Below are 27486 nucleotides of genomic sequence, written 5' to 3'. Positions count from 1 at the left end.
AACTACCTACCATACAATGAAATACTATGCATCAATAAAAAAAGAGAATCAGTTATTGATTGATACAGGTAGCAACTCGGATTAATTACAAAGGCATTTATACTGAGTGAAAGAAGCCAGCTTCAAAAGGTTACATGCTATGTAATTCCACTCATATAACATTGTCAGAAAGATAAAAGTATAGAAACAGAGAACAGACTGACCAGTGGTTGCTAGAGGTAAGGAGTAAGGTGTAAGTAGGAGTAGGGTGAGGTTATGACCATGAAGGGATAGTCGTACGAGGGAATTTCTGGGGGTTAAACTGCTCCATATCTTGACTATAGTGGTAATTCTACAAGTCTTTATTTATAGAACTGCACACCACCCTCAAAAACTCAATTTTACTACATGTTTATTTTACAATAAAATTTAAAATTAAAAACAAAAATAACTTAGTGGGACTTAACCAAAAACATAATACTTTGGTCACTAATCATCAACTATTTGACCTAGATAACTACAATGAATATCTTAGTAAAAAGATACACAACTTGCCCTAGAAAACTAAAAGAAACCTTTTAGTCTTAACTAGTGAAAGAGATATTATTAAAATAATACATTACTAAGGTATTATTAAGACTCTATTTCTCCATTCATTAAAGAAATACAACAGAGCCCATTTCTGTCTGAAACATTCCTACCGGAGCACAGATGGCCCTAGGCAGGGAGTACAACTTCTTAAAACCATTTAACCAAGACCTCTCCCTCTTAAAGGAACTGGCAATTTGCAACAAGGTTAAGTAAGGTTATAGCATATTCTCTGTAAATCCCAGGAGCAGTGGTAAACAGGCTTCCAGCTCTGTGGCAGACCTGTGTTGCCTTCTAGCAAAGTACTACATTAATCTCTTCAACACATTTGCAAGGGGTGGATTGAGAGGAATGTGAAGAGGGGTCTTTTCTGCTCAACAGGGGTAAGGGCATCCATTCACAGACTAAAGCTCTCTCTAGGGATTCCTTTGCATCTAGAACCTTTAGCGGGCCTTACTTATAACTCACAGGATGCCCTGTCAGGTTGTTTTATACTGCTGTGCCTTCGCTCATGCTGCTCTTTTCTTGCTAGGAGACCCTTCCCCACTTAACCCGCCTGGCAAATGTCAACCAATCTCTCATGATGCCTTCCTGGGTGAAGTCTGACAGTCCAAACAGAAATGATCACTCCAACCTCTGCACAACTTCTCCAGGATTGCTATCATTGCTCCTCCAATATTTTATTGCACTTACCTATTTATTTCCCTCTACTAAACTGTATGCTCCATAGAACAGGGGGAGATTCTTACTTTTTCTGCATCCCAATATATACCAAGCACAGAGCATCAGTGAGTATCAGCTGAATGAAGAGTATAGCTTCTCTACTTGCAAATCAAAGTGCACAGTTTGTAAGGACTCTAGATGGCAAACTAGCGGGCCAGCACAGATACCTTACACCAATGCTTAAAAGCTCAGTACTCAGTTCCCCAGGTCCCCCAGTTCTAAGGTCTTGGTGAAAGAGAGACCAATTAGCATGCTTTAAGTAAAACCATATGCTCTAGGAGAGTGGAAAATGTAGTTGCCACATTTTCCTTTGCCTTACCAAAAGGAAAGATTTAATTTAATGGGGCCAGAAAAGACACACGTGCATTATTGGAGAGTCTCATACTATTTGCCAAAAAGTACATTTGTAACTATTTCCACATGTAAAACAATGTTCAGAATAAGTGGTAGAGTCTCTCTACATTCACCATCAGGACCGAAAATCATGAAACTTAAACAAGGAATATAAGCATTCCTTCATACTTTACACACACACACACACACACACACACACACAGTTTCACTAATGTAGCCAAAGGGTTCGGTTTCCCTGAGGCACTGAATCAATACTTTCACCTTCTGTAAAACTAACACTCCTTTACCCTACTCCTCCCTAGACATTCATCATTCTCTTACTTTGGGGTAAAACTAATGGTTGGTAGAGATAAAGAATTAAGGAACTGAATCTACATATGATAAACTATGATCTTTTTTTTTTTTTTTAATTTTTTTATTTTATTTATTTGTCATAGAGAGAGAAGCGAGAGCAAACACAGGCAGACAGAGTGGCAGGCAGAGGCAGAGGGAGAAGCAGGCTCCCCGCCAAGCAAGGAGCCCGATGTGGGACTCGATCCCAGGACGCTGGGATCTTGACCTGAGCCGAAGGCAGCCGCTTAACCAACTGAGCCACCCAGGCGTCCCAAACTATGATCTTTTAAAAAAAGATTTTATTTATTTATTTGACAGAGAGAGCAATCACAAGTAGGCAGAAAGGCGGGCAGAGAGAGAGAGAGAGAAGGAAGCAGGCTCCCTGCTGAGCAGGACTCCATCCCAAGACCCTGAGATCCTGACCTGAGCTGAAGGCAGAGGCTTAACCCACTGAGCCAACCCAGGTGTGTCCAAGCTTTTCTCTTAACACACCTTTTCTTTCCGCACTGACTCATGTTTATGCACTTTGGGATTAAATGGCCACTGGGATGGTGTTTACTTTTTTCTTTTTTTAATATCCAAAACATGCATCTGCTATAGAATGGTTATTTAATGAACTGTAATTGACATTTAATAGATTACCCATAAGTTATCACTCCTTTGAAAAGCAAAGTTAGGATGCCTTAGCCATCACTCTGAGGGAACATGCTAAACCTCACAAATGGAAATTTTTTTGCTAACAGTGAATAGAATGCAAACAGAGTAATGCTGTTTAGAGTATTTCCCCACTTTTGCCAACTGCAATCCAGAGCTCTAATTTTATCATGTTAAGAAAAATATTTGAATATTCTATTTTGGAGCCATAAATTTGGAAGAAAACAAAATTTCAGAAATGTAGAGCAAGCTTAGTTTAAAAAAAAAAAAACAACTAAAGAAATACAGGGCCCAAGTGAAACAAATCCTTCTGCCAGTTTTGAATGACGCTTTTGCAGCCAAATGTTCCTTGTCTCCTCACAATTGTTAATATCTGTTAAGTAACATTAACATTATTACCTCTTTGTGGTTCAAAACTGAGAGCTGCAATTCTAATTCACCTGTTTTCCCAGGGATTTGAATACAGTAAATGCTCAATGAATGTTGGCTAAATAAATTATCATTTTATACACAGAAATCAGAATATTGAGCCACTGATACAAGCTCTTAACCTCCAGAAGGCAGGGACATCAAAGATTGCAAAGTTAAAGAGGGCAGTGATTAGCATGATAACAATATTCCCAACTTTACCACTTCGTGGTAAAGCTTCTGAGAAGGGGCTATTAAACATGACCACGATCACAGTCTTGGCATCTATTTATCTAGCAAACACACAGAAGGAGGTGGCCATCCTGACTATCCTTCCTTTCCTGTTGATTACTTAATCTGTGGGCTCACAGAACTCATCCCCTCTCCTTTTTCTTCTAATCTGCACAACTGTAAAAGACTCTCGTAGGGGAAAGAAAGCCACAAATTTTGCAGAGACACTGTCATTACTAATTATTTTTATTAGCCCAGGAACAGATTATTAGCGCAACAACTAGTTGTAAAGGAGAAGACTCAGCAGCTCATCTCACCAGTTACACATTTTCAAAGCTAAATTTCCAAAGGGCTCATCCCTGAATGTTGTTCACTGAATGAACTAAAACAAAACATTTGAATGCCCAGCTGTGATATTGAGGGGCATGCAGACTTTTCTACTTGGAATATTAAACAGTACCAGCTACAGGCTCACCCAAAAGTCTTCTCCTTCCTAATCTCCCTAAACTTGACATTCTGTAAAACTCATTTCAATGTCAAAGCATGTTAAGCATGTGCTGAGCACTATGACAGAGGTTCTCTGAAATAAATCTTAGAGCAACACTGTGAGATTGGTATTACTATCCCCTGTTGTACATATGAGGAAATTGAGGCTCACAGAAGTGACAGAATCAGGCTGCTCAGATTCTTTCCCCAATACTGGGAATCCTGTAGCAAAGCAATGGTTGCAGCCAAGTTTTTAGGATACAGGTTTTTAGGATACTTGGGCAACAGAGGATGTGTCCTAACCATACAGATCAAGAGGTCTGCTCAGAGGCCATGAAAGTAGCAGCAGGTTTTATTTTTGTTTTTATTTCATTTTAATGGCTAAAAATCCTATAGGAATTCTTACTGGCCCCACTGAGAATCCACAGAGGCCACCAGTCAGTTGACTCCTGACCTTCCATGCTTCTCATCCTAATTGATGCAAGGTCCTTGGATGACAGTGTGAGCATCAAGACCTTGTTAGAGTTAGCAATGACCTTTACATCTATCAGGCTTTTCAAAATACGTAAAACAGCTGTGCATCGGGAATGCCCCCAAATTCTCAACCATGAAATAGGAGTAGACGCATTTTTCCTAATTATGGTGTTTTTACCAACTCTTTGGACATGACTTTTTACATGGCTAAAAAATATTTGAGGAGTGGCTTGTTTTTCAATTGCCTAAGCAAACCACTGAGGCGTGCAGAAAGAAGACTCTAACAAACTGATTTCTCTTGCTTACAAAGAAAGCATAGCTAGTAGCAGGGGAGATAGGGAAAAGAGAACCATCTGAAAAAATTGGGGGGGAAGGGAGAATGTTTGGTTACCATGCTTGTGCCTCTAATATTCTTTTGTTTTCCCACCTCATTGTATTAAGGATGCTAAATCAAACATGATTGCAGTGATGTTTGTGTGTGAAAATGACAAAAGCAATGGGCTAAAATCCCAACCTCATCTTGAACCCTGAAGACTTTTATGGCTTCTCCTTCAGTAGGCCCTCCCCCTTAAAGCACATTAAAGACCACATTGTTCAAAAGGGTCATGGTAGGTTTCATACCCCATTTTAATACAATGTAAATGGTAACTGAACTTCCAAGTTTTGTCAGTAATATCTGTATCTCTCTGGAAAATGCCCATTAAAGCAAAAGAACTCTTGGTTTAAGTATTAATGAAAAATGTAATGTATCACAGAGGCAAAGAAATGGTATCAAGGAGGTACTGAGATGATTAAGTTAGATTTTAATACATCATTTTCCCCAGAAAAGGGGTATCGGTGAGAGATGGGTTAAAAATATCCAGATGATCCCGTTAAGTGTCTACATATTCTCTCAAGCCTCAAAACTGTCCAGGAGACTGTGTCACCTCAACTCAAGAAGCATAAAATAAATTAAGCTTGGGACTCATTTCAACTGCAGGTCTTTCTCCTGCCCACCCCCCACCCCTGCCCTTATTCCATTAGCATGTCTGCAAGTCACAGTATGGACCCCACGTTGGTTTATGCATTCATTCCTGAAAGATTTCAAATGGTGAGAATGATAGTAGAGGCTCTTTCTGATTCCACTTTCCACAGCTGTTACCATCAGTTGTCACCAATACTTTGGGGGTTTAGTGGGAGAGAGGCAGCAATGACTCCATTACTCTTTCCAACAGCAATAAAGAATTTGCATCATAAAAGCACCTACTGAACAACTGCCTTAGTCCTCTGAAAAAGGATACAGTAAAAAAGGAATGTTACAGGTGGGTTTGGGAAAGAAGAATTCAAAACCTGAAAAGCTAGACTGGAGTAAAATTACAACAAACTTGGTAGTGCTTTTAAAATCATAATTTCATTGGTGGAACTGCTCACTTTCCCAAACTCAGGTATCTCTGTTCAACACCCACATATAATATGCATTAAGATGTGACATGACATCATGAGTTAAATGCATTTTAAAATAAACCCTATGATTTTTGTAGATTTCTTGGCTATGAGTCTGGTTTAAATGATTTCAAAATAACCACTAAGAGCATCTGTTTAGTTCAGATGAAGTTTCATGAGCCAATACCAGCTGTTGGGGGAGGGATTTCACACAAGTGTTACTCAAATCCTAACCAAATTTTGTTTTTTTTCATTCCCTGAATGATGTTTCCAACCCCAGTAGGGTAAAGCAAACGTTAGAATTTGAAAAAGAAAGAAGAAAGGAAAAGGAGGGAAAAAGAAAGGAAGAGAAAGAGAAAGAAAGAAAAAGATTACTCAATGCATTGATGCATGTGACTAAGACCAAAATGATCACCCTCTCCAATTCAATACAGTATTAGCATGAGGACAAAAGGCGTTTAAAAATCAATTTGGAGTTATTTCTAGTGGGGACTGCATCATCCTAGCAAGTTGAGGAACGAGAACATTCCCAACATTAAAAGGGCACTCTTTTAAGTATTTTCTCCTTTAAGAGCAATCTGATTTTCACAAGGAATTCATTTGGTGGCATTGTTTTGGTTTTAGGTGTCTGTCCTGCCAGGCAGGGGCCATGCACAAGGGCCGCATCTATCTTGAAGTGTGCACAATGGCCTCTCTTGCGGCTCCCTTTCTGTTATTGATCCTTACAGATGCTCCAAGGCCCTTCCCCCACCTTTCTCCAAATCCCAACCCCCATTCTGAAAGATAGCTTAAGAAATAAGACTTCCTGCCTAGCGACTGGCAGGGCTGAAAGACCAGATTGTATGACTCCACAGATCAGGCCTGCCACAGTGAAAGCTTGAATAGAGTTAACCCTCTGTGAACTAAAACAAAACATTTGTATGCCCAGCTGTGACAAAGGTTAATTTAAATGGACAAGGGCCCGATATCTAAAACCAGGCAACACTTTTTTTACAGTAGCATTTTCACTCAACTCTTTTGTAAGTAGTCTGCTTTTGCTTTTTAAGCTTCCAAAGGTCTTCAGCTGGGATAATTCATTTTGCTATACTAGAATTATATACAGAAGATTCGGTTGAAAATTTTAAAATCCACTTCCTTGTTTTATAAGAGTTCTTGTTTTAGTACCATAATTTATTTTCTGTCATTGAACAGCTAGGGAAAATCCAAGTTTCAATACTTAATTAAATAAGAAGTGAGGGAGAACTTTCCCTTCAAATCTTTTCTTCTTTCAGAACTTGTGGACCATACAGCACTAGGAGATTCAAGCTGGTTGGAAAAATACCCAAATCCTCCAGGGCTATCCCTTCCAAACTTATGCAACCACCGCTCTGGTATCTCTGCCTGCCCTTAAACTCCTATTTTAATGGGTCCAGAGCAAATCTTACTTCTTAAATGACTCCTTTTTGGAAAAGCTAGTATACCCAGAATACAATGAATTTTTGTGTATTTTGGGAGAAGAAGAGGAAGCTGTTCAAAATTTAAAATAACAGGAATTGCATGTAACCAATAATTTCTACAAACATTTCTGTTCCCACTAATAGACACTAAAAACCAATGGGATTGTAATTCTGGCAGATATGGTGCTGGGAGAGAATATATAGGAAGTATTACTATGAAGAATAATGTTGTTTGAGAGAAGACCGGTTCCCTTTCCCTGGATGTGTGCGTCCTCAGAGTGAGAACGAAACTGCAAAGCTGCCTGTGGCAGATGTTAGCCATGCTGCACGGGGCTAGGAAGCTTTCCTAGGACTAGCTATTTATTAGTTAATGTCCTAGAAATTTACTAACTTCCTCAAATTTGAAACTCTTCTGGCTATAGCTCAACAGAGCTTGTCTACAAGAAAGAAAACTTTTGGCAAAGTCTTAGACTCTATATTTTCTAAACACAGCAAACAAATACAAGAAATCTTTAATGCTAAGATTCATCTTCTAGCTGTTTCTTTAACTGTGTATCTGGTCCAGATAATAAAGTTGTGGGGCACTAGGGTTTCCTCATACAAGTAGGAGCTTATCTCTGAATATACAAATCACAATACCAACTAGTTGATATTAAGGAAACACACACGAATCTACCCATTTTAAAAACAACCTACTTAAAAAGAAATTAGCAGTGGCTTAGTCTTATACCCCAAACCGTAAAATATCTAAATTCCCCCAAAGGAAATGAGGCTGCCTTATCAACGGCCCCATGACCCCAATACTATCTATAATTACAGTACTAAATAAGGCTTTCACAGATGGTGAACTGGATTAAGGAATTTAACATATAAACAAATTCTGTCAAGAGGTAAACAGAACAATTTTTTTTATAAAATGTAAACTTTACCTAAGGACTGTGATGTAAAATTAAGCTTAAAATTTTTTCAAGTCACTATAAAACTTACACCCAGTTTGTTTTTTTTCTTTTTTGTGTACTCTTTCTCTTACAATCATCAACCACAACAATCAATTTACTACATCTCTCCCTCACTTTTCTTTCAATCCAAAACATTTTCATGCTTACATGAAAACTTGTTGGCTGAATTCTGCTAAGATACAAAAACGGAGTGAACTGCCTCCCTCCTCCCTCAAGGCTACTATTTGTTCTGAGCGTTCAAAGGAAATTTCTAAACCTCAGATTTGGGCCCAAACTTAAACAGTCAGTTCCTTTACCTTCCCATGTCTCCATTTCATGCTTCTAGGAGTCTGTTGAGAAGTTCTATCGCAGCCATGAAGAAACAGAGATTACGGGACAAGTCCAGCTTGATGACTACCCTTCCGACACTTGGCCAATTTCTCTCTTAGCTGGGACTACAACAGTCATCCTCACAGGTCAGTTTACAAGCCAGTCATGTGATTAGAAAGTTCAGGCGCTAAGGTCACAATGTGTATGGAGTTCGTTTATTACCAAAGGTTATCTAAGTGGAGCTGATAGACTTATTTTCGTTTTTAACAATACTGCCTAGAGTATCTCTCTGAAAAGTACTATGGGAACATGTAACAGGAAATACTCGTCTGGCCTTCCTTAAATTGAGATCCTAAAATAAAAAGGGAGCATTTTAGAAGACTTGATCTTCATCTAATTTAGAAGAGTTCTAATACATGGAGCGTTCCCCCTTTTTTCTTTCAAGAGCTATTGTATACTCTATTTTCCTATATTCTGGATTAGAAAATTTAGAGTTGAAATATTTGACACAAGGAAAAGACAAAGCAAAAACTCCATGTTATGCATGGATGGGGGGGGAGGGTAAGACTGGGATTCCCTGCTTTTTGTCATTATAATAAACAGTGACAAGGCAAATTCTTCTGAGAAAATTAAAACGTGAAGCTCTGAGTTATTGTGCAGGGCTCTCTTTAATTTTGGTCCTTAATTTCCATGCTCTGGTTATATTATACACACTAGTTTGAAAGAATGTAGAGAAAGAAAACTACGTCTGCAAAATCTTTTAGAAAGCATGATGGTTAGAAATATCCCCTGCCCCCAGCCAAAAGCTTAACTCTTTAAGCTACCTGCTTCATTCCCTTAGAACTCCTAAGATCTTAAGCAATCTTGTGCTATGCCTCCTTGCTGGGGAAGCATGCCAGTAATACAGCAGAGTATGTATGCTTATTTATGCTCAAACTCTGCCACAGAGCTGCAGGGGCTGGCAAATCTGAGCCATATGCTAATGAATATGATGTCAAACAGCAGCTATCCATTCAGACAACAGAACACTAATTACAGGGCGAATTCCTCAGAGAAGGTGGTATGACCTAAGGACTGACTGATTTTAGGGATAAACTCTTTTTAACTATGCAAAATGTTTCACACTATGAAATCTCCCTTTCTCCCTAGCCTTGGGAGTAACTTAAGGCCAAGCACATTCTGTAACAGTGTTCCAGAAAAGGAGACCCTTCTTGGGGTGGGAGAGGAATCTGTCACTTGGCACCCATACAAACTGAATGGCAAATATTGCTAGCACAGTTACGAGAGGGCTTTTCCAACTAGTAGAGATCATTAGGATCATCTTACAAAGTAGGACCTAAAGAGAAAGTAACCAATGATTTAGAGGAGAAAAGGCTATGCTTTGTTGCCTAAAAATATATGTTCTGCCACTGCCACCACATATCTCACCACAATACAAATACAGCAGCCAGTTTTCAAACTCCTCTAAGAGATTAACATTTTCTTCACAGTCTCTGTGGAATTAAGTGCAGTTCTTACAATTTTAGTAAAGTGACTATAAAAAGAATGAGGGGGAAAATCTGAACAAAGGGAAGGTCTACCAGCAAAAAGCTATTCAATGGGGAACACTCATTCAAAGGGCAGCTCTCTGCCTCCCTGAAGGACACAGGTATATCTAAAACTCAGTATCTGCATCTAATAGAGTACATGTAGTAAGCATCTTTGCTTTATTGTACCAACTTTTGGAGGAAAGATCAAAGGGGAAGCTATTCGTCCGGCTCCCAGATCAAGACTAAAGCAATGCCCTTGATTTTTAAGGTCAGCCTCTCTCTCTCTCTCTCTCTCTCTCTCTCTTTTTTTTTTTTTTTAATTTATTTATTTGACAGACAGAGATCACAAGTAAGCAGAGAGACAGAAGGAAGCAGGCTCCCCGCCGAGCAGAGAGCCCGATGTGGGGCTCGATCCCAGGACCCTGATATCACGACCCAAGCTGAAGGCAGAGGCTCTAACCCACTGAGCCACCCAGCTGCCCCCTCTCTTTTTAAAATATTTTATTTATTTGAGAGATAGAGAGAGTGCACACCTGAGAGAGCACAAGCAGTGAAGAAGGAGAAGCAGGCTGCCCATCAAGCAGGGAGCCTGATGTGGGGCTCAGTGCCAGGACTCTGGGATTTTGACCTGAGCCAAAGGTAGCCGATTAACCGACTGAGCCACCCAGGTGCCCCTAAGGCTAGGTTTGAGTAATAATCTTTGATACACCCATAAGCCTGGGAACAAATCTTTAACATAGCTTAAGAAGATGGGTAATCTTCATCTTTAGATATAGAGTCATAAAGTTCGCATCCTCAGTCCCACAGGTTTCTTAAAAAGTCCTTTATAGGTTCTATTGGGAGTAGGAGAAAGAGAACATGAACATACATCTCATTTGCCCAGTGAATCCAAAAGACAAACTGTAAATATTAACCAGGGGTCCCAGTAAGATTGTTAAAAACAACTACATACAAGAAAAATAATTTTATTTTTTATTTTTATTTTATTATTTTTAAAAGATTTTATTTATTTATTTATTTGACAGAGATCACAAGTAGGCAGAGAGGCAGAAGGCAGGGCGGCGAGGGGAGGGAGGGAAGCTCCCTGCTGAGCCGAGAGCCCGATGTGGGGCTCGTGTGGCTCCATCCCAGAAGCCTGGGATCATGACCTGAGCTGAAGGCAGAGGCTTTAACCCACTGAGCCACCCAGTACCCCTTACTTTATTTATTTTTTTTTTTAAAAGATTTTATTTATTTATTTGTCAGAGAGAGGGAGAGTGAGAGCGAGCACAGGCAGACAGAGTGGAAGGCAGAGGCAGAGGGAGAAGCAGGCTCCCTGCGGAGCAAGGAGCCCGATGTGGGACTTGATCCCAGGACGCTGGGATCATGACCTGAGCCGAAGGCAGCTGCTTAACCAACTGAGCCACCCAGGCGTCCCCCTTACTTTATTTTTTAAAGATTTTATTTATTTGTCAGAGAAAGAGAGCACCCAAGAGCACAAGCAGAGGGAGTGACAGGCAGAGGGAGAAGCAGACTGCCCCCTGAGCATGGAGCCCAGTGCGGTACTCAATCCCAGGACGCTGGGATCATGACCTGAGCCAAAGGCAGCCACTCAACTGACTGACTTCTCCTAGGCATCCCAAGAAAAATAATTTTAAAGATTAAAAGCATTTCTAGAATTTATGAATGGGAAGGAGAGAAAAGAAAATAAGAAACCAGCAACATTTTTACTTCCTAATACTAACTTTGTAATGTAGAAAAAAGTAGATGAACAAAATTCTACATCTAACCATTTATATTCTGCTTATCTAACAGAATTCAAAAATTGAGTCTGAATTATGGCAGAACCTTAGTGAATCTTGCAAGAGACTGGTTCCACTTTCATTTTATAGATGGGGAAACTGAAGCCCAATGAAAGGAAAAGGCAGGAGCCATAAGAGCAACAATGAAGGAAATATCTAGTCCCTTATTTTTTCCATTATACCACATACCTTGAACAGGAAAAAACAAACAAACAAACAAAAAAACAAAAAAAACCCTCTTCTCAGATGTTACTATTCAACATTATTTCCCATCTGTTTATTATTCAAATGGTAGCTTTCAAAGAAGACTGAAGATTCTGAAGCTAAAGGGAGGTATCAAGATGTAATATGCTTGGTTTTTCAATGTAAGACAAAAGAGAGCCATTCTAACCGCCACCCAATCACTGGAATCAGTTCAGACTTAATTTTAAGAAGTTTCACCAAAAATGTGATGCGAAGTGAAAACCATGTGACCACTATGACGGAGGAGGCCTAGTTAGAAAATCTCTATCCATCTCAGAAAATAAGAAATATTCAGAGAATATTTTAAATTCCTTTTTAGCCTTGCAAACAACAAAAAACAAGAGTCCAAGGTCTCAGTTTCTCATCTGTCAGATCTTTGATACAGACATCCCCTATGGCAAGGGAAAGAGCTGAATTCAACTGAACAGGAATAAGGAAACACAGCCAGGTGAAATCCATACTATCTAGGACTAACAAGCAAACCTCTTGAGTGCAGAAAAAGAACAAGAAGAACAAAGAACATACTTAGATATGATTTCCAGTTTTGCCTTTTATCATGGAGTTGGAGAAGGGAATTCACAGTTCAGGAAACAAGAAACAAACAAACAAACAAACAAACAAAATAACTCAGAGTTGTAAACTAAAAATATTTCAGAAATTGGGATTTTCATTAGTTGAGCGTCTACTATAAGCTAGGCTTATGCTGCCTGAGACAACTGAAATTAGTATTATGTGATCTTAGCCCTAAAGGTGCTCAACATCTGCTGACTTCTCCAGCTTCACTTTCTACCACTCCACACTAACCCACTTATAGTATAAGCATAACTAAACAGATAACTAATTATTGGATGTTATGAGTGGTATAACAGAAGTACATATAAAGTAGTATAACAGAAGGTACCAAGTGTTAAGGAAACACAGAAGAATGCATAATTCATCAGATTGGAGATATAGAGAGGACCTTACATTTGAGCTGAACCTTGTAGTTCTGCAAGTAGACAGGTAGCAAAGGTATTTCAGAACTTGAAGGGAGGAGTAGAACTGGGCAAATCTCAAAAGATTTTTTTTTTATTTAAAAGATTTTATTTATTTATTTGACAGACAGAGATCACAAGTAAACAGAGAAGCAGGCAGAAAGAGAGAGAGGAGGAAGCAGGCTCCCCATGGAGGAGAGAGCCTGATGTGGGGCTCGATCCCAGGACCCTGGGATCATGACCTGACCTGAAGGCAAAGGCTTTAACCCACTGAGCCACCCAGGCGCCCCTCAAAAGATTTTTTAATACTTTTTAGTACCTATGCAATAAAGTCATGAATGAAATCTGTATGCAGAAAAGTAACATGACTATCTTAAGGAAGAAAAGACTACAGGATGTGATTTAAAAATCACCTTATACAACAACCAAATGCAATGTATATAGCTTATTTGGATCCTGATTTGCACAAATCAAGTGTAGAAATATATTTTTGAGACAATCAAGGCAATTTAAATATGGGTAGGACATTTAATTACATCAGTTTCCCAACCACAGATTGATCAGATTCCCAACCACAGACTGAAGAACTGGGAAAGAGGAAGCCCTCCCTCCATATAAAAAAAAAAATTTCCATGGGGTGCCTGGGTGGCTCAGTTAGTTAAGTATCTGCCTTCGGCTCAGGTCATGATCCCAGGGTCCTGGGATTGAGCCCCATGTCGGGTTCCCTGCTCAGCGGGAAGCCTGCTTCTCCTTCTGCCATTCTCCCAGCTTGCGCTCTTTGGTTCTATCTCCCTGTCAAATAAATAAATAAAATCTTTAATAAAAAATAATTCTCCAGTCAAGATTTTGTATGTAAAATTGTAAAGTATCACAATCAAGAACAGATTACAGTATGAATAATCAGTCCCTTCTGAATAAATAGAAAAATAACCAGATATATAGTTCAAACAAACAAAATATATGCAAACAAAAATGTAGTTAACTATTATGTCTCCTGAGAAGTCTGAAAAGGCTGAAAAAGTCATCCCATACACCATGCCTGCCTGTTTATCTTCTTCACAATTAAGACCTAGGCCAGCCCAGAGGGTAATGGAAATAAACACTGTAGCTCTGTATACAGAATAGCTCAAACTGTTATTAAGCCTCATGTGCAAATGAAGTTTAAAAAAAAGAGAGAGAGAGAGAGTTAAGAAGTAAAAACAAGACTTAGGGGCAGGTCAAATGGACAGATAACTTTCTCGTGGTGCTTCTTGAAAGGAAAACCACTTGAAGCCCAGTAGTTTCTGGACAGACTAGTTTCAACCCTGACTTCTCAAATGGTTTCATTTTCTATCCATCCATCTGCCTAACCCAGAGGGGGAAAAAGTCAGATAACACAAGAGGTTTCTGTCAATAAGTAATTAAGTTCTACGTAAGAGAGGAAACTGGGCAAAGGCCTGTAAGGTGCGGGACCACTACTACCATCACTCTGCACCACCAGTAACTGTGGCATAAGCTCACTTAGAGAATAAAGGTCCACACTCCCCACACCCTTTACAATCCAGCCCCTGCTGATCTCTCTGGCTTTATCTATCACCACTCCCTTGCACTCCAGCCATACTGACCCACTTGGAGTGCAAGCATGCTACTATTCCATCTGCCTGGAGTAACTCTTCTTACTACTTCCTTATTGCTTCCACTAATACTCATCTTTCTGGAATCAATTTAAATATCTGCTGCTCTGTGAGGCATTCTAAGACTCCATCCTCTCAACCCCCAAATCAGACAAAGTCAAATCACACCCTTCTTGTTTCCACCTGGATCCCTAAAATACACCACAATACAAATCACTTAGTGTTTTTATTTACAGTTCCATATTCATTATTAATCTGAATATACGCCGCCCCCCCCCCCCCACGCCGCCGCCAAAGAGTACAGCCTTGGTAATCCCAGGGTCCAGCCTTGGGTTTTTAGCAGATTGCAGGCATTATGCTAAAGCAATTAGAAGGCTCTCGGTGCATGTATTGTGTGAGTGGATGGATAGTGTGCAGTTCCTTCATTAAACTTAACCATGTGTTAATACTCTATTTCATTTCCACATTTTCTAACTCCTTACTTCATAGGAGGAATTTTCCCCTGGATGAACTCTACTTCAGATCCCTTTATGTGTCAGGCCCTTTGTTTTCTATGATTTGTAAGCCTACGTGACACTGAATCTTCCAATAAATAAAGGTCCAGCACTGGTTGTATATTTCTAGCCAGGATGTCCTATTTGCGGAGTTCCTATATTAGTGTGGAGTCATATGCTGCTGGTGATCTTTTGATTAACATGTATAACTTGTTAGATTCCAAGCTATATGAAGGCCGAGACTGTGCCCCTTATTCTTGTTCACCCTTATGTTCCCAGTGTGCTCCTAGTACCCAACATAAACTGGTGCTTAATGAATATTTGTTGACTAAAGGAAGGAAGAAAGAAAATAGTTACACTTCAGAGAGCAGGAATATGGAAGAAGAAAAGAAAATGTCAAGAGTACAAATATTCACAAAAAGGATTACACGAGGCCACTCCTGCAAAGCCAAAACCAGTTCACCTAACCTCAATTCCAATTCCAGTAAATCCTACCCATACACACAGTTCTCCTCTAATTGAGGGACTGGGTGTAATAAATCTGAAAACCAACAGGACCGGTTGTAAACCAGCCAAGTGGCAATCCTACCTGCAACCAACCCCGTCTTCCTACTCTACTAGAGATTGAACCTGACTCTAAGGATAGGAACAAGAGAGAAGGCAATAGGGGTTTACTAATCTTGCTCTGGGGTAGAATGTGGCTTCTGACAGCAAAGAGACTGATTTTTATCAAACAAAATATCTGAGTCAACTACACATAGCAACTGAGCCCTATCCTGGGTCCTGGAGTCATGGATTGCTCCCCTGAGCCTTACATCTTGATATCTAGCTGCCTCCTGGGCATCTCCACCTAGAGATCATAATTACGTCAGACATGTCCAGACACAACCTCTCTTTAAAACCTGCTCTTCTTTCTGAGCTCCCTGTTTCAGTGAATGGCCTCAACTCCCAAGCCAAAAGGACTCTTTCCTTGACTCCTTTTCCCCCCTTTGACCTCACCCACATTCAACCTGCCATCATTCCTCTTTTCTATCCCCTCAGAAAGCTGCCAAAACACCCATTCTCTACCCAAAGATGGACAATTTGAGTATCCTTAAAAAAAGTTACAATTAACAGAAGCACAAATGTTTAAATCCAAAATTATTAATAATTCTAAAAAAATTCATTTGCCACTATTGAAAGATGTTAGGGAACCAACAGAGCATTTTGAAAATTTTTACATAAAGGGAAAGAATCATGCCTTTCCTAGGTGAAATATACCACAGGGAAATAAATACCTATGGAAAAATTTCTCTCCATAGAAGCATACCAGAAAATAAGTGAACAAAAAATACGGGAATTAGAATATTACTATGAAATAATGGATCCTAGATCCTACAAACAGCTAAAATAACAAGAGAAAAAGGATGTAATGGATCCTACTAACAGCTAAAATAACAAGAGAAAAAGGCAGTAATACATATTCTGATGTAAGAACTCAATACCCCCATGAGACCGTAGTCTTGCCAAAAAAGTTGAATCTGAAGATGGTCATGCCTCTAGATCTAACTACTGAAATAAAAAAACTACTACAGAGGAACATATTCATCTATAACACAAAGATGCAATTAGCAAAATCTGGGCTGTGGTAAACTCAACAAGACAAATTACTCAATCTCTCAAATTAAACTAGAAGAAAAAAAGATGGAGGAGAAATCTGTAGGTAAAAAATCTTTTAGAGATGGGGTGTCTGGGTGGCTCAGTGGGTTAAGCCTCCAGCTTCGGCTCAGGTCATGATCCCAGGGTCCTGGGATCGAGTCCTGCTCTCTGCTCAGCGGGGAGCCTGCTTCCTTCTCTCTCCCTCTGCCTACCTTTCTGCCTACTTGTGATCTCTCTATCAAATAAATAAATATCTTAAAAAAAAATCTTTTAGAGATATATATTGGAATCTTAATGGATAAAATAATATTATACCTAAGATTTGCTTCAAAATAATATGGAAGGGGAGAAAGTAATGGATGAGACAGAATCAGACACTAGATGGATGACAGCTATTGAGGATGGGAACATGGTTCATTATATTACTTTATGTATTTCTATGTATGTATAAAATCTAATAATATTAAGTAAAATAAGCAAATCTTCCTGAACCCATATATTTATTTTCATCTCCACTGTACTATTCTTGGCCACCATTATCTCTCATCTGGTTTATTTCAAGAGCTTCATTATAGGTTTGTCTTGTTAGTTCCTACTTTTTTCTACATGTCTTTTCTCCATCCCTGTCTCATCATACCCTCCCCCTGACTGCCCCCTACCTCCGAAATCCATTCTCTACTCTGGCTGCTTTCTAAAACTCAAATAAAACCCTGACATTCCCACTTCAAACCTGTCACTGCTTTCAGAATAAAACACCTTCCCAAGCTTATGAGAGTCTTCGTGATCAAGTCCCTCACCAACCTCTCCATTCTCTCTTATTATATTCCCAACGTTCTCAACAAATAGCGTTACTGCTGTTTCCTCAATGTACCTTTGCATGCACTGTTCCTTCTGCCTGGCTAGTTTCATGAATCATTTAATTCTAGGCTAATTCAGACATTACAATCATCAATTCTTCCCTACCCTAATGGTTCTAATCCTATTAATTTTTACAATTTCACCTTTTCGTATGCATGCCTATCCATGGATCTGTGAGTATTACAAGAACAGAAACAAGATTTGATTAATCACTGTATTCCTGGTACCTATCATAGGGACTAGCACAAAATGCATGCTTGATTCACTTTTGATGAAATGCCGTGGGAAAAAAGCCTAGACTTCCAAGAAATCCACAATTCTAAAGAAACAGCTAATTAAAACTAAAAGCAGCCTGAAACTGCATGCTTTGGAGTTAGACAAAGTCAAACACCAGGTACACAACTTGCGCAGGTTTGGTAAATTTCACCAGGGCATCGTCAATTCTCTGAGCTCAGTTTCCATACCCATTAAAGGGGAACAGTGACTCCACAGGGTTACTGATTAAGAAGATTAAGTTCACAGATCAAAGAAACTAAAACTATCTTTAACAACACAACAGATGCTCACATATCACAGAGGATTTAGCAAACTCCAGGAACCATGAGTTTTGTACCTTCACTTTCCCACTGGAAGCCTGTCTAATTCCAAAGGCCTTGGGCATCCTTCCTATCAGTAGGGTCAAACTACCATTGCTTGGCATGTTGAAGAAAGGGGCAATTGCTTCCCTGATACTTTCCTACTACTTGCTGCAGCTCTGTGTACATTCACTCATCTTCCTCTTTGATGAATGCTGAATTATGATCTAGGGCTTTGGAACTCAGAATTTTGCCAAGTTGACCTTTAAACATGATGAATAAAAGGAATAGCTATATGGGATATATACTCCAGCACAAGGGACAATAAATCTTCTATGCTGCACCAGAACATCTTGAAGCTGAAACTAAACTCCCATTCTCTCATGTGAAGGACTACTGTTTAACAGGAAAGCAGAATAGGCAGGCAAATTCTAGGGTTAAATCTGGATTCAAATTTTGGGTCCTGCTTTTACTTGCTTTGTGACTTTAGGTAAATTGCCTAAGTTTGGTCTCAATTTCCTCATCAATAAAATGAGTTAACAGAACCTCTTCCATAAGTCTCTGAGAACTAAAGAGATAATGTTGGGGCACGTGGCTGGCTTAGTCAGTGGAACAAGCCACTGACTCGGGATTGTTAAGCTCGAGCCCCACGTTGCGTGTGGAGATTACTTACAAAAAAAATCTTTAAAGAGATAATGTTATGAAAAATGTTTAACACAATGCTTGCCATACAGTAAATTCTCAGTACACTTATAGTTAATATAATTTAGGACAATATTTCTTATCATAAAGTAACATATATTCAGTAGGGAAGAAACCCCCAAAACGGGTACCTGGCTGGCTCAGTTGGTAGAGCATGAGACTCTTGATCTCGAAGTTATGAGTTTAAGTCCCATGTTGGGCATAGAACTTACTTAAAAAACAAAACCAAACCAAACTAGAAAACAAGAAAATATAAAGGAAAAAAAAAATACTCTGAATCTCACTACCTAGACAGATCCACAAGAAGTATTAGTTACATTTTGGTGTATTTCTGATAACTCTTTTTTTTTTTTTCTGTGTGTACATATAATACTTGAAGATTATTTTATGTACTTTGTCAAGTACTGGGCTTTAGGCAGCAAAGGACAGTCAGTGATTCCTGAGATGGGAACAGAGAGAAAAAGTCCTATGAATGCCCCACCTACCAGCCTTCAGAATTTCCAGGATGGAACACAGGAAGGGAGAGCCCAGGTACAGCCCAACAAATCCCCCCAAGTTGAGGATTCACAGCTGACAGTCTGAAAGGCCAGAGGAGCTGGAGTTAATGGGGCAGAGGGCTGGAGAGGGCTGCAGATACTGTCATCAGTCACATCTGCAGAGGGCTCTCTTGAGCCTGCAGCTGAGGACAAGTCAGCGCTTGTGTGTGAGGAAAGGACGCAAGGTTACGACAAGACCCACCCAGAAGGAGTGGAGGAAATGATCTGGGGGGCTCACACAGGGCCAGGAACAGATCTTGTTCTCACCAGCCAGAGTAGAAAACTTTCAAGATGAGACTATGTGTTTCCTGAAGATGCTGGTTAGTATTCATATATCCCTGACACCTGGCCTTCAGGTAGTCTAAGACTAGCTACTTATCTGTCATTTTTCAATCCATAAAAGTTTCAATCTAAGACAAGTGGTGATGGCTGGTTTGTGGAATGAGAGGTGGATAAAATCAGCAGAGGCCAGAGAGGCAAGTCCAACAGGTTCAGAGAGTAGATCCTAAAAATAAACTTTGCCTCAGGCTCATCTTGACATAGACAAAAGCTACCACTAAAAGCACAAGTCCCCTTTGTAAATTAGCCTAGCACAAAAATGACCGTGAAGATAACAACATCCTCACCCCTCTTCAATGACCTGGGCAGTACACTGAAATTCTCCCTTTTTTGCTTGGATGCTTCTCAAACTTCTACAACTCTGTCCAGAACAGGCCTTCCCATTCACCGTACTTTTTTTTTTTTGCAAGAGACACTCAAATTCATTAAGGCAATCGTTTTGAGCTTATTCCTGGAAAACAGCTCTTCGTAGTCTTACTTGCCCTTTTGGTCCTAATGGTGTAATTATGGATTCAAAGTCTGGTATTGCCTTTTAATGGTGTTTACTCAGTCCTGGAGAAGTTCACTTTTCACACAAATAAGAAACTTGGATTCACTGAACATCTATTTTCAGATCAAGTTAATACAAAATTGGAGAACTCGGATCTTTTATCATGTAACACAGAATTCTCAGATAAATGTAGCATTAAAAAAAACTGCTAAACGTGCAGGCTGAGATGTTGTACTGAATGCAATGCCATTTTAATGATCTCATTAAAAAAGAGAAATTAAACCAAACAAATGGCTAAGATGCTTTTTACAGTAAATGCTTCACTACAAGACTCACAGTGATTTGCAAATTAACACTCAGCAAAATGATACTGACAGGACAGATCTCTGAGAGGGATTCGGGGCAGTTATATAGTTGGAGTTCTGGAGTGGGAGCCAGGTACAGAGAACAGGAGGTAAATCTTGGTCTATTAAAAAAACCATCCACTCCTTCAAAGTTCTAAATTTATGTATTTGGTGAATTCTAGAGCCCAGACACTGGAAAATATAAGTTTCCAGGGTAACTTGATTCCCAAGTCTATAATCCCAAAGCAATCACCACCAAAGGGGCATATTACTTAGTTTTTATTACTTTCTGAATTAAAAATTCACCCTTTTTTCTTTGGCTAAAAAATACGTCAACAGTTCTTGAAACAGGAATTTCATGAGCTATAAAAAGAACTAATCACACACATATACAAATTGAACTGGAAAAGCATTACAAGAAAAAAATCGGAGAATATATATATATTTTTTTATATTGAGGGGAGGGTAAGTCTTTCTAAGCATAACTAAAACCCAGATATCATTAAGGAAAAGATGGTCATATTTGCATTCATATAAAATGCCTAATTTCTAAAAGGCAAATACCCAAATACATATACACATTCATAAACACAAAGAAACCCTACATATCGTAAGGAAAAGACAAGCAAAATCCCCAAGGGGCAAAGAATATGACTAAGCAAAGATGGCCATAATGATTATAGTATTATTCAAATAATAACAAAAAGGTAACTAATAAAAACACAAAGTAGATGAACTATTATACATTATTTCTCATAAAAAATGGCAAAAAAAACTTAAAATGTTGAGACTATTTCGGTGTTGGGAGAAGGTCTAAGAAAATACAAAATTGCTTATACATTGTCAGTGATGATAGCTTGAATACAGCTTACAGTATCTATCAACATTTAAACTGTGAACACATTTTGACCCAAGGATTCCACGTTCAGTACTTTATTTCACAGAAATACACATGTTCACGAAGATATATATATATATGTGTATATATATGGATGATCATATGGATTTACAATTTTTTAAAGGTGGAAGAAAATATTCATCAATATAGGAAAAGGAAAGAAATGGGGAAGTGATTAAGGAGAAAAGAAACCAGACTTTGAGGATCTTACCTGGTCACTTTGCAAGACTCATTCTAGATTTTAGTCAGGCTGTCACCCAGTTAATCATTCAGCCAGTTCCTCCCTCCCCACCGCTATGTGCCTAGAATGAAGTCAGGCAGCAGGCAGGCAATCCATCCCTGATAACCGGCATATGCCTCCCTTGATCACCTCCTCCCCCAACAATTTGGACAGAATCTCTAATACATCATCGCAGGCATTTCTCCTGGTATGAAGATCCTTTAGAAAATGGAATGACGGGGGCACATGGGTGCCCCAGTCGGTTGGGTGCCTGCCTTCAGCAAAGGTCATGATCCCTGGGTCCTGGGATCAATCTCCACACATCAGGCTCCTCACTCAGCAGGGAGCTTGCTTACAGCTCCCTGCTCACCCTGCTCATGCACTCTCTAGTAAGTAAATAAAATCTGAAAACAAAACAAACAGAATGAAATGCAGCAAAGTATATTTCGGGTCAGGGTGTCAGAAGTAGGTAGGTAGCACATGCTAGCACTGATTTTTAGAGAAATTTGTAACAATCTGTTGATTTCGCAGGACCAGACTATCTCAAGGGCAAAACACACTTTTTCTCCCTCTTAAGATGTATTTATTTATTTTAGAGAGAGAGAGAGAGAGAGAGAGAGAGAGCAAGTGAACGCAGGAGGAAGAGGAAGAAAGAAATTAAGGCAGACTCCCCATGGAGCTCAGGGCCTGACGCAGGCCTTGATCTCAAGACCCTGAGATCAGACTTGAGCCAAAACCAAGAGTCAGATGCTCAACTGACTGCACCACCCAGGCACCCCCACAAAATACACTTTCAAGAATGAACTCATTAGTGAGCTACTCCTCCTTGTGTTAAACCCACAGCTGAAAGCCAAGTGATTAATCAAAACCTGCTCAACCGAATAGCTGCTTCTAGGGCCCAGGGCCCCTAGGCTCAGTTTGAGAAAGGGTATGAATAATCTATCCCATCACACCAGGAATGATCCCCAAAACTGAGCTCGAGGCCTGACACAGTATGTACGCAGGGACTGTTTAAGAAACAGGGCTGATCTTGCACTTGTATGACCCTGAGAATGAATACTGTCTTAAATTTTGCATCGTACGTATCTCATTTGCCTCACTCTAGTCCTGTTCCTGTTAAAAATGGAATAACGTACTGGTTAAATAAAAAGGACTAAGAAATATGAGTGAATACTTTTTATTCCCATCCAAATGCTGTATAATGAGATGCTGAGTTTCACAAAATAGAAGTTTTGGTTTTTCAAAAGTTTCCTTTCCCTCCCTAAGGCTTTTTACAAAAAGGAAATTCTTAGACATATCAGATAACCTGTAGGCTGTCACCAGCCCACTGGGCATCATTTGAGGTAGAGACCCACATCACAGAGACAGTCAGGCCATCAAATCGCACAAAATAATGTCTACATTCTATTGGGTCTCCTCTATTATAAAAGACACCATGGGTTTAAAAAAAAAAAAAAAAAGACTGCCTAGGAAATTCCTGATAAAGCTGGGATCTGTGCTTTAGGTACCACTTTACTGTCCCAGAAAAATCAGACCTGGAGGAGGGCCACACATTATAGAGATGTTTGCAGCAGGCCACTCAAATACCAAGTATATGTTTCAGGAGAAAAGACAGCTATATATACATAACAGTACTTAGAAAATGTATGAGCATGCTGTTTTACCAACAATATAAATGATGTGTCCATGAGAATCATCCTAGCTTCGACAGTTAGTTTTGGGGATTGCAGATCAGTCATTATCCTACATGAGAGATAGCTCCCATGGCTATAACGGGTATATTCTTCTTCTCCTTTTTTTTTTTTTAAGATTTTATTTATTTATTGGACAGAAGTCACAGGTAGTCAGAGAGTCAGGCAGAGAGAGAGGAAGGGAAGCAGGCTCCCAACTGAGCAGAGAGCCCGATGTGGGGCTCGATCCCAGGACCCTGGGAACACGACCTGAGCCGAAGGCAGAGGCCTTAACCCACTGAGCCACCCAGGAACCCCTATAACTGGTATATTCTGCATGGTTTTTTTTTTTGTGATAAGTATTTTCACTCCTCTATGTTATCTTTTTTAAAGATTTTATTTATTTATTTGAGACAGAGACAATGCATCAGCATGAGCAGGGGGTAGGGGGCAGTGAGAGAGGTAGACTTCCCACTGAGCAGGGACCCCAACTTGAGAATCCTAGAACCTGAAGATCACGACCTGGTCTGAAGGCAGATGCTTAACCGACTGAGCCACCCAGGTGTCCCTATTTTTTTTTTACATAGCCAATTTTAGCAAAGCTGTAAGCATAAGCCCAAAGGCTGGATATCTAGGTTTTATTCTTTTGTCACTATAGATAATGGTTTTTGTTTTGTTTTGTTTCGTTTTTACTATAGATAATGTTACAGTGAATCTCTACACTTGTATATTTTCTAGTCGCCACTGAATTATTTTCACAGCAAAATCTTAGGATTGGTTCATGAAGTTGGACACTATAGAAAGCTTTAGGACTCTGATTCCACAAAGCCTAGTCAGTTCCCTAAGATCAGACCTTTCAAACTGCTATGGATATCCTGCAGTCCAACAGAAGAGGGCAGCATCCCCCAAACTAACAGGGCCTCAGAATGACGACACCAAACTTGAGGAGTGGAAAGGAAAGAGATGGTCAAAAGACACAACCAAAATCCACACAGTAGTGGCTAGCCAGGGGTCCCAAGATGTGAAAGGTGTGGTAGGCTTAGCTCCTGCAGGATAACAGGATTATCCGCAACTAGCAACATCCGACACTCAACGTCTCTGATTCCTTTATTGGCACCATAATGTCCAACTTCCCTCCCCTTAAAGAGATTTTCTATATAGTGCTACACTGGCCATAGGGACCATGCCAATTTGGCCACAGAGATCCTGCCAGCAACAAAGATGAATGGAGCCTTACCCCTGGGGAGACTGAAAAAGGAATAGTATTGGTCTGTGGGCCTCATTTTGGCAGTTTTTGTTAGAGGAAAGAATGGAAAAGGCAAGCAAACCTATCTATCACAGATGTCCAAGTTCTTGTCTACTGTCTTCTCAGATTCACTTTAAACTGAGCTGGAGGCAAAGCAAGAAAACTGTAGGCAGCAGTGAGGTGAAAGGCAGCCAGCAGGCCATAGTACTTGGGATATCGAACAAAGAAAATGGAAACAGGTGTGCTGAAACATCTCAGTGTTCATTTTAGATCATCAACCGAGTGAGTCATTCTAAATTAACCTGAACTACAGTCTGGACTACTCCAACATTCCAGCTCCTGAGAGCCTACATAGATAAATGGCAATCCTTACCTATCAAAAGACTAGAAACTACCGCTGCCATACCAGCTATTCACCACCGCCCTGCCCTGATGTTAACTTCTCTCTGAAACATTTATATGATTGTAGCCTACATTACGCAGATAGTAATGCAGCACTGATGCGGCTGGAAAAGCAGACTCTCTTATATCCTGCTGGCAAGGCTGAGAGAGTTAAGGGACAGGGGTGTTATTTACCACCTTTTGGAGGGGAAAGGAATTTAATAACACCAAAATCTAAATGTACAATCTCTTTCATTTGGAAATTCTACTTCCGGGATTTGCAAAAGTAATGCCACAAGTAAGCCACATATTGAGATACATCTATAAAACTCTATGAAATTATCTGTAAGACAAGTTAAGTAAAATAAAACAAGGTACAGAATAAAATAAATATATAACGTTGGCTTTTAAAAACTGCATATTTTGGAAAGTCTAAACGATATTACACCAGACTGCCCAAGTTCAAATTTTGACTCTGCCACTTACTAGAAGTGTGACTTTCCAATGAATCCTCTAACTTCAGTTTCCACATCCATAAAATGGGGGGAGGGATACTATCAAATTTAGGTAAGTATATATATGAAATAATTAACTGAAATGAAAACACATGTATACATATCAGAACAGTGCCTGACATGCAGTAAATGTTCAGAACATTCAGAAGATGATGACTCATTATTACTACTAATCATTACTATCATCACCACATCTGGAAGCATAATTAGGAAAGTGACAGGGCGCCTGGATGGCTTAGTTAAGTGTCTGCCTTCGGCTCGGGTCATGATTCCAGGGTCCTAGGATTGAGCCCCACATCAGGCCCCTTGCTCAGCCCGTGTGCTCCCTCTCCCTCTGCCCCTGTGCTCTCTTTCTTGCTCATTCTATCTCTCAAATAAATAAATAAAATCTTAAAAAAATAATTAGGGAGGTGACTAATGCACCAAATTTATACTTCAGTATATAAAGAATTTTCCAAAACAAGCATGTATTGCTTTTATAATTAAAAGATAACCTTTATACTCAAAAAGAAATGAAAACATATGCCCACACAAAGTATACAGGGGCATCTGGGTGGCTCAGTGGGTTCAAGCCTCTGCCTTCGGCTCGGGTCATGATCCCAGAAAAGGCAAATCTACAGAGATAGATTAGGGATCACTTAGAACAGGCGTTGGGAATGGGATTAACAAAAAAGATTTTATTGGGATGATGGAAATGATCTGTAAGTGTGGTAATCATTACATAACTTGGATAGGTTTACTCAACATTATTGAATTGTGTAATTAGAGTGAATTATGTAAGTAAAGTGTAGCTTAATGAAGTCACTAAAAAAAAAGCTGGAAAAAAGATCCCTTGAACCATGCATTATTTCATCTCGTAAAATGCTTTCCTCCTCGGAAAAGGAAATTTCACTTGCATTAAGCCTGTGTGACCCTCACAAACATCATGTGAGGTAAACAAAGTAAGGATCATGCCTTTTGTCTTTTTTTTTTTTTTTTAAAAGATTTATTCATTCATTTGACAGACAGAGATCACAAGTAGGCAGAGAAGCAGGCAGAGAGAGAGGAAGAAGCAGGCTCCCTGCTGAGGAGAGAGCCCGATGCGGGGCTCGATCCCAGAACCCTGGGATCACGACCCGAGCCGAAGGCAGGGGCCCCAACCCACTGAGCCACCCAGGCGCCCCAAGGATCATGCCTTTTGAAGAGAGAGAAAAAAAATGATGCTCAGAAACGTTCTATAACTAGCCTACAGCCACTGCTAGCAAGTAAAGCATTTGAAGCCCGCGTCTAAAACATAAGTAAGTTGATAAATGGCAGTAAAAATATACAAAGACTGCAAGATTCCAGGGATAATCACCATATACTGATACTTATATCTACATATACCTTAATACTGAAGGAAAGAAGTTTTTAAAAATTCTTTAACTTTTTGGGTGCCTGGGTGGCTCAGTGGGTTAAGCCTCTGCCTTCGGCTCAGGTCATGATCTCAGGGTTCTGGGATCGAGTCCTGCATCGGACTCTCTGCTTGGCAGGGAGCCTGCTTCCTCCTCTCTCTCTCTCCCTCTGCTTGTCTCTCTGCCTACTTGTGATCTCTCTCTGTCAAATAAATAAATAAAATCTTTAAAAAATTAAAAAAAATTCTTTAACTTTTTGAACAAATGTGAATGTAAGAAATTTTTCATTAAAGATGCTTTTTTCCCCTTTTACACTCTGGCTAAACATGAGATCATTCACAGAAGCAACAAGAAAGTTTCCGTTCAGTAACTTATAAAATGCTCAGCACATAGGGGGGATTCAATATACACCTCTTAATGTCTATGAAAAGTAACTGTAAATTTTAAAAAGCTGAATATGAACATTATTCTAAATGCATCCCATATTTCCTTTTGTACAAAATGACTTCAGAGAAAGGAGAAGAGATAAAATTCAAACCATAAGCCATATGGAACATTCCTTTTTTTGGTGAGATGGTTAATTTTTGGCAACCGTTTTGCTAAAAGGTATGAAAGGTTGGCTGCTGGCATCAACAATCTCTACAGGCCTTCCTAGCACCAACACTAGGAAGGCAACTCAAAAGCAACGAAAGCCTAGTATGATCAACCAGT

General features: G+C 39.6%; 1 protein-coding gene across 3 annotated transcripts in view; it reads right to left on the bottom strand.

The window, feature by feature from the left end:
* Window positions 1-27486, bottom strand: part of NR6A1 (nuclear receptor subfamily 6 group A member 1) — a 226702-nt gene that overhangs the window by 61385 nt on the left and 137831 nt on the right. The window contains exon 1 of one of the 3 annotated variants that reach the window (XM_059141060.1): window positions 8344-8554. The exons of the other annotated variants lie outside the window; for them this stretch is intronic. Within the exon in view, the coding sequence (XP_058997043.1) occupies window positions 8344-8359 (16 nt within the window). The 5' untranslated portion in view covers window positions 8360-8554. Of the gene's footprint in view, window positions 1-8343; window positions 8555-27486 lie in introns of those variants that run through there. 3 annotated transcript variants of the gene reach the window in all.

The sequence above is a fragment of the Mustela lutreola genome, chromosome 12, assembly GCF_030435805.1.
Source record: "Mustela lutreola isolate mMusLut2 chromosome 12, mMusLut2.pri, whole genome shotgun sequence".
NCBI classification, from domain to species: Eukaryota; Metazoa; Chordata; class Mammalia; order Carnivora; family Mustelidae; genus Mustela; species Mustela lutreola.
This window is presented reverse-complemented; position numbering and strand designations above follow the sequence as displayed.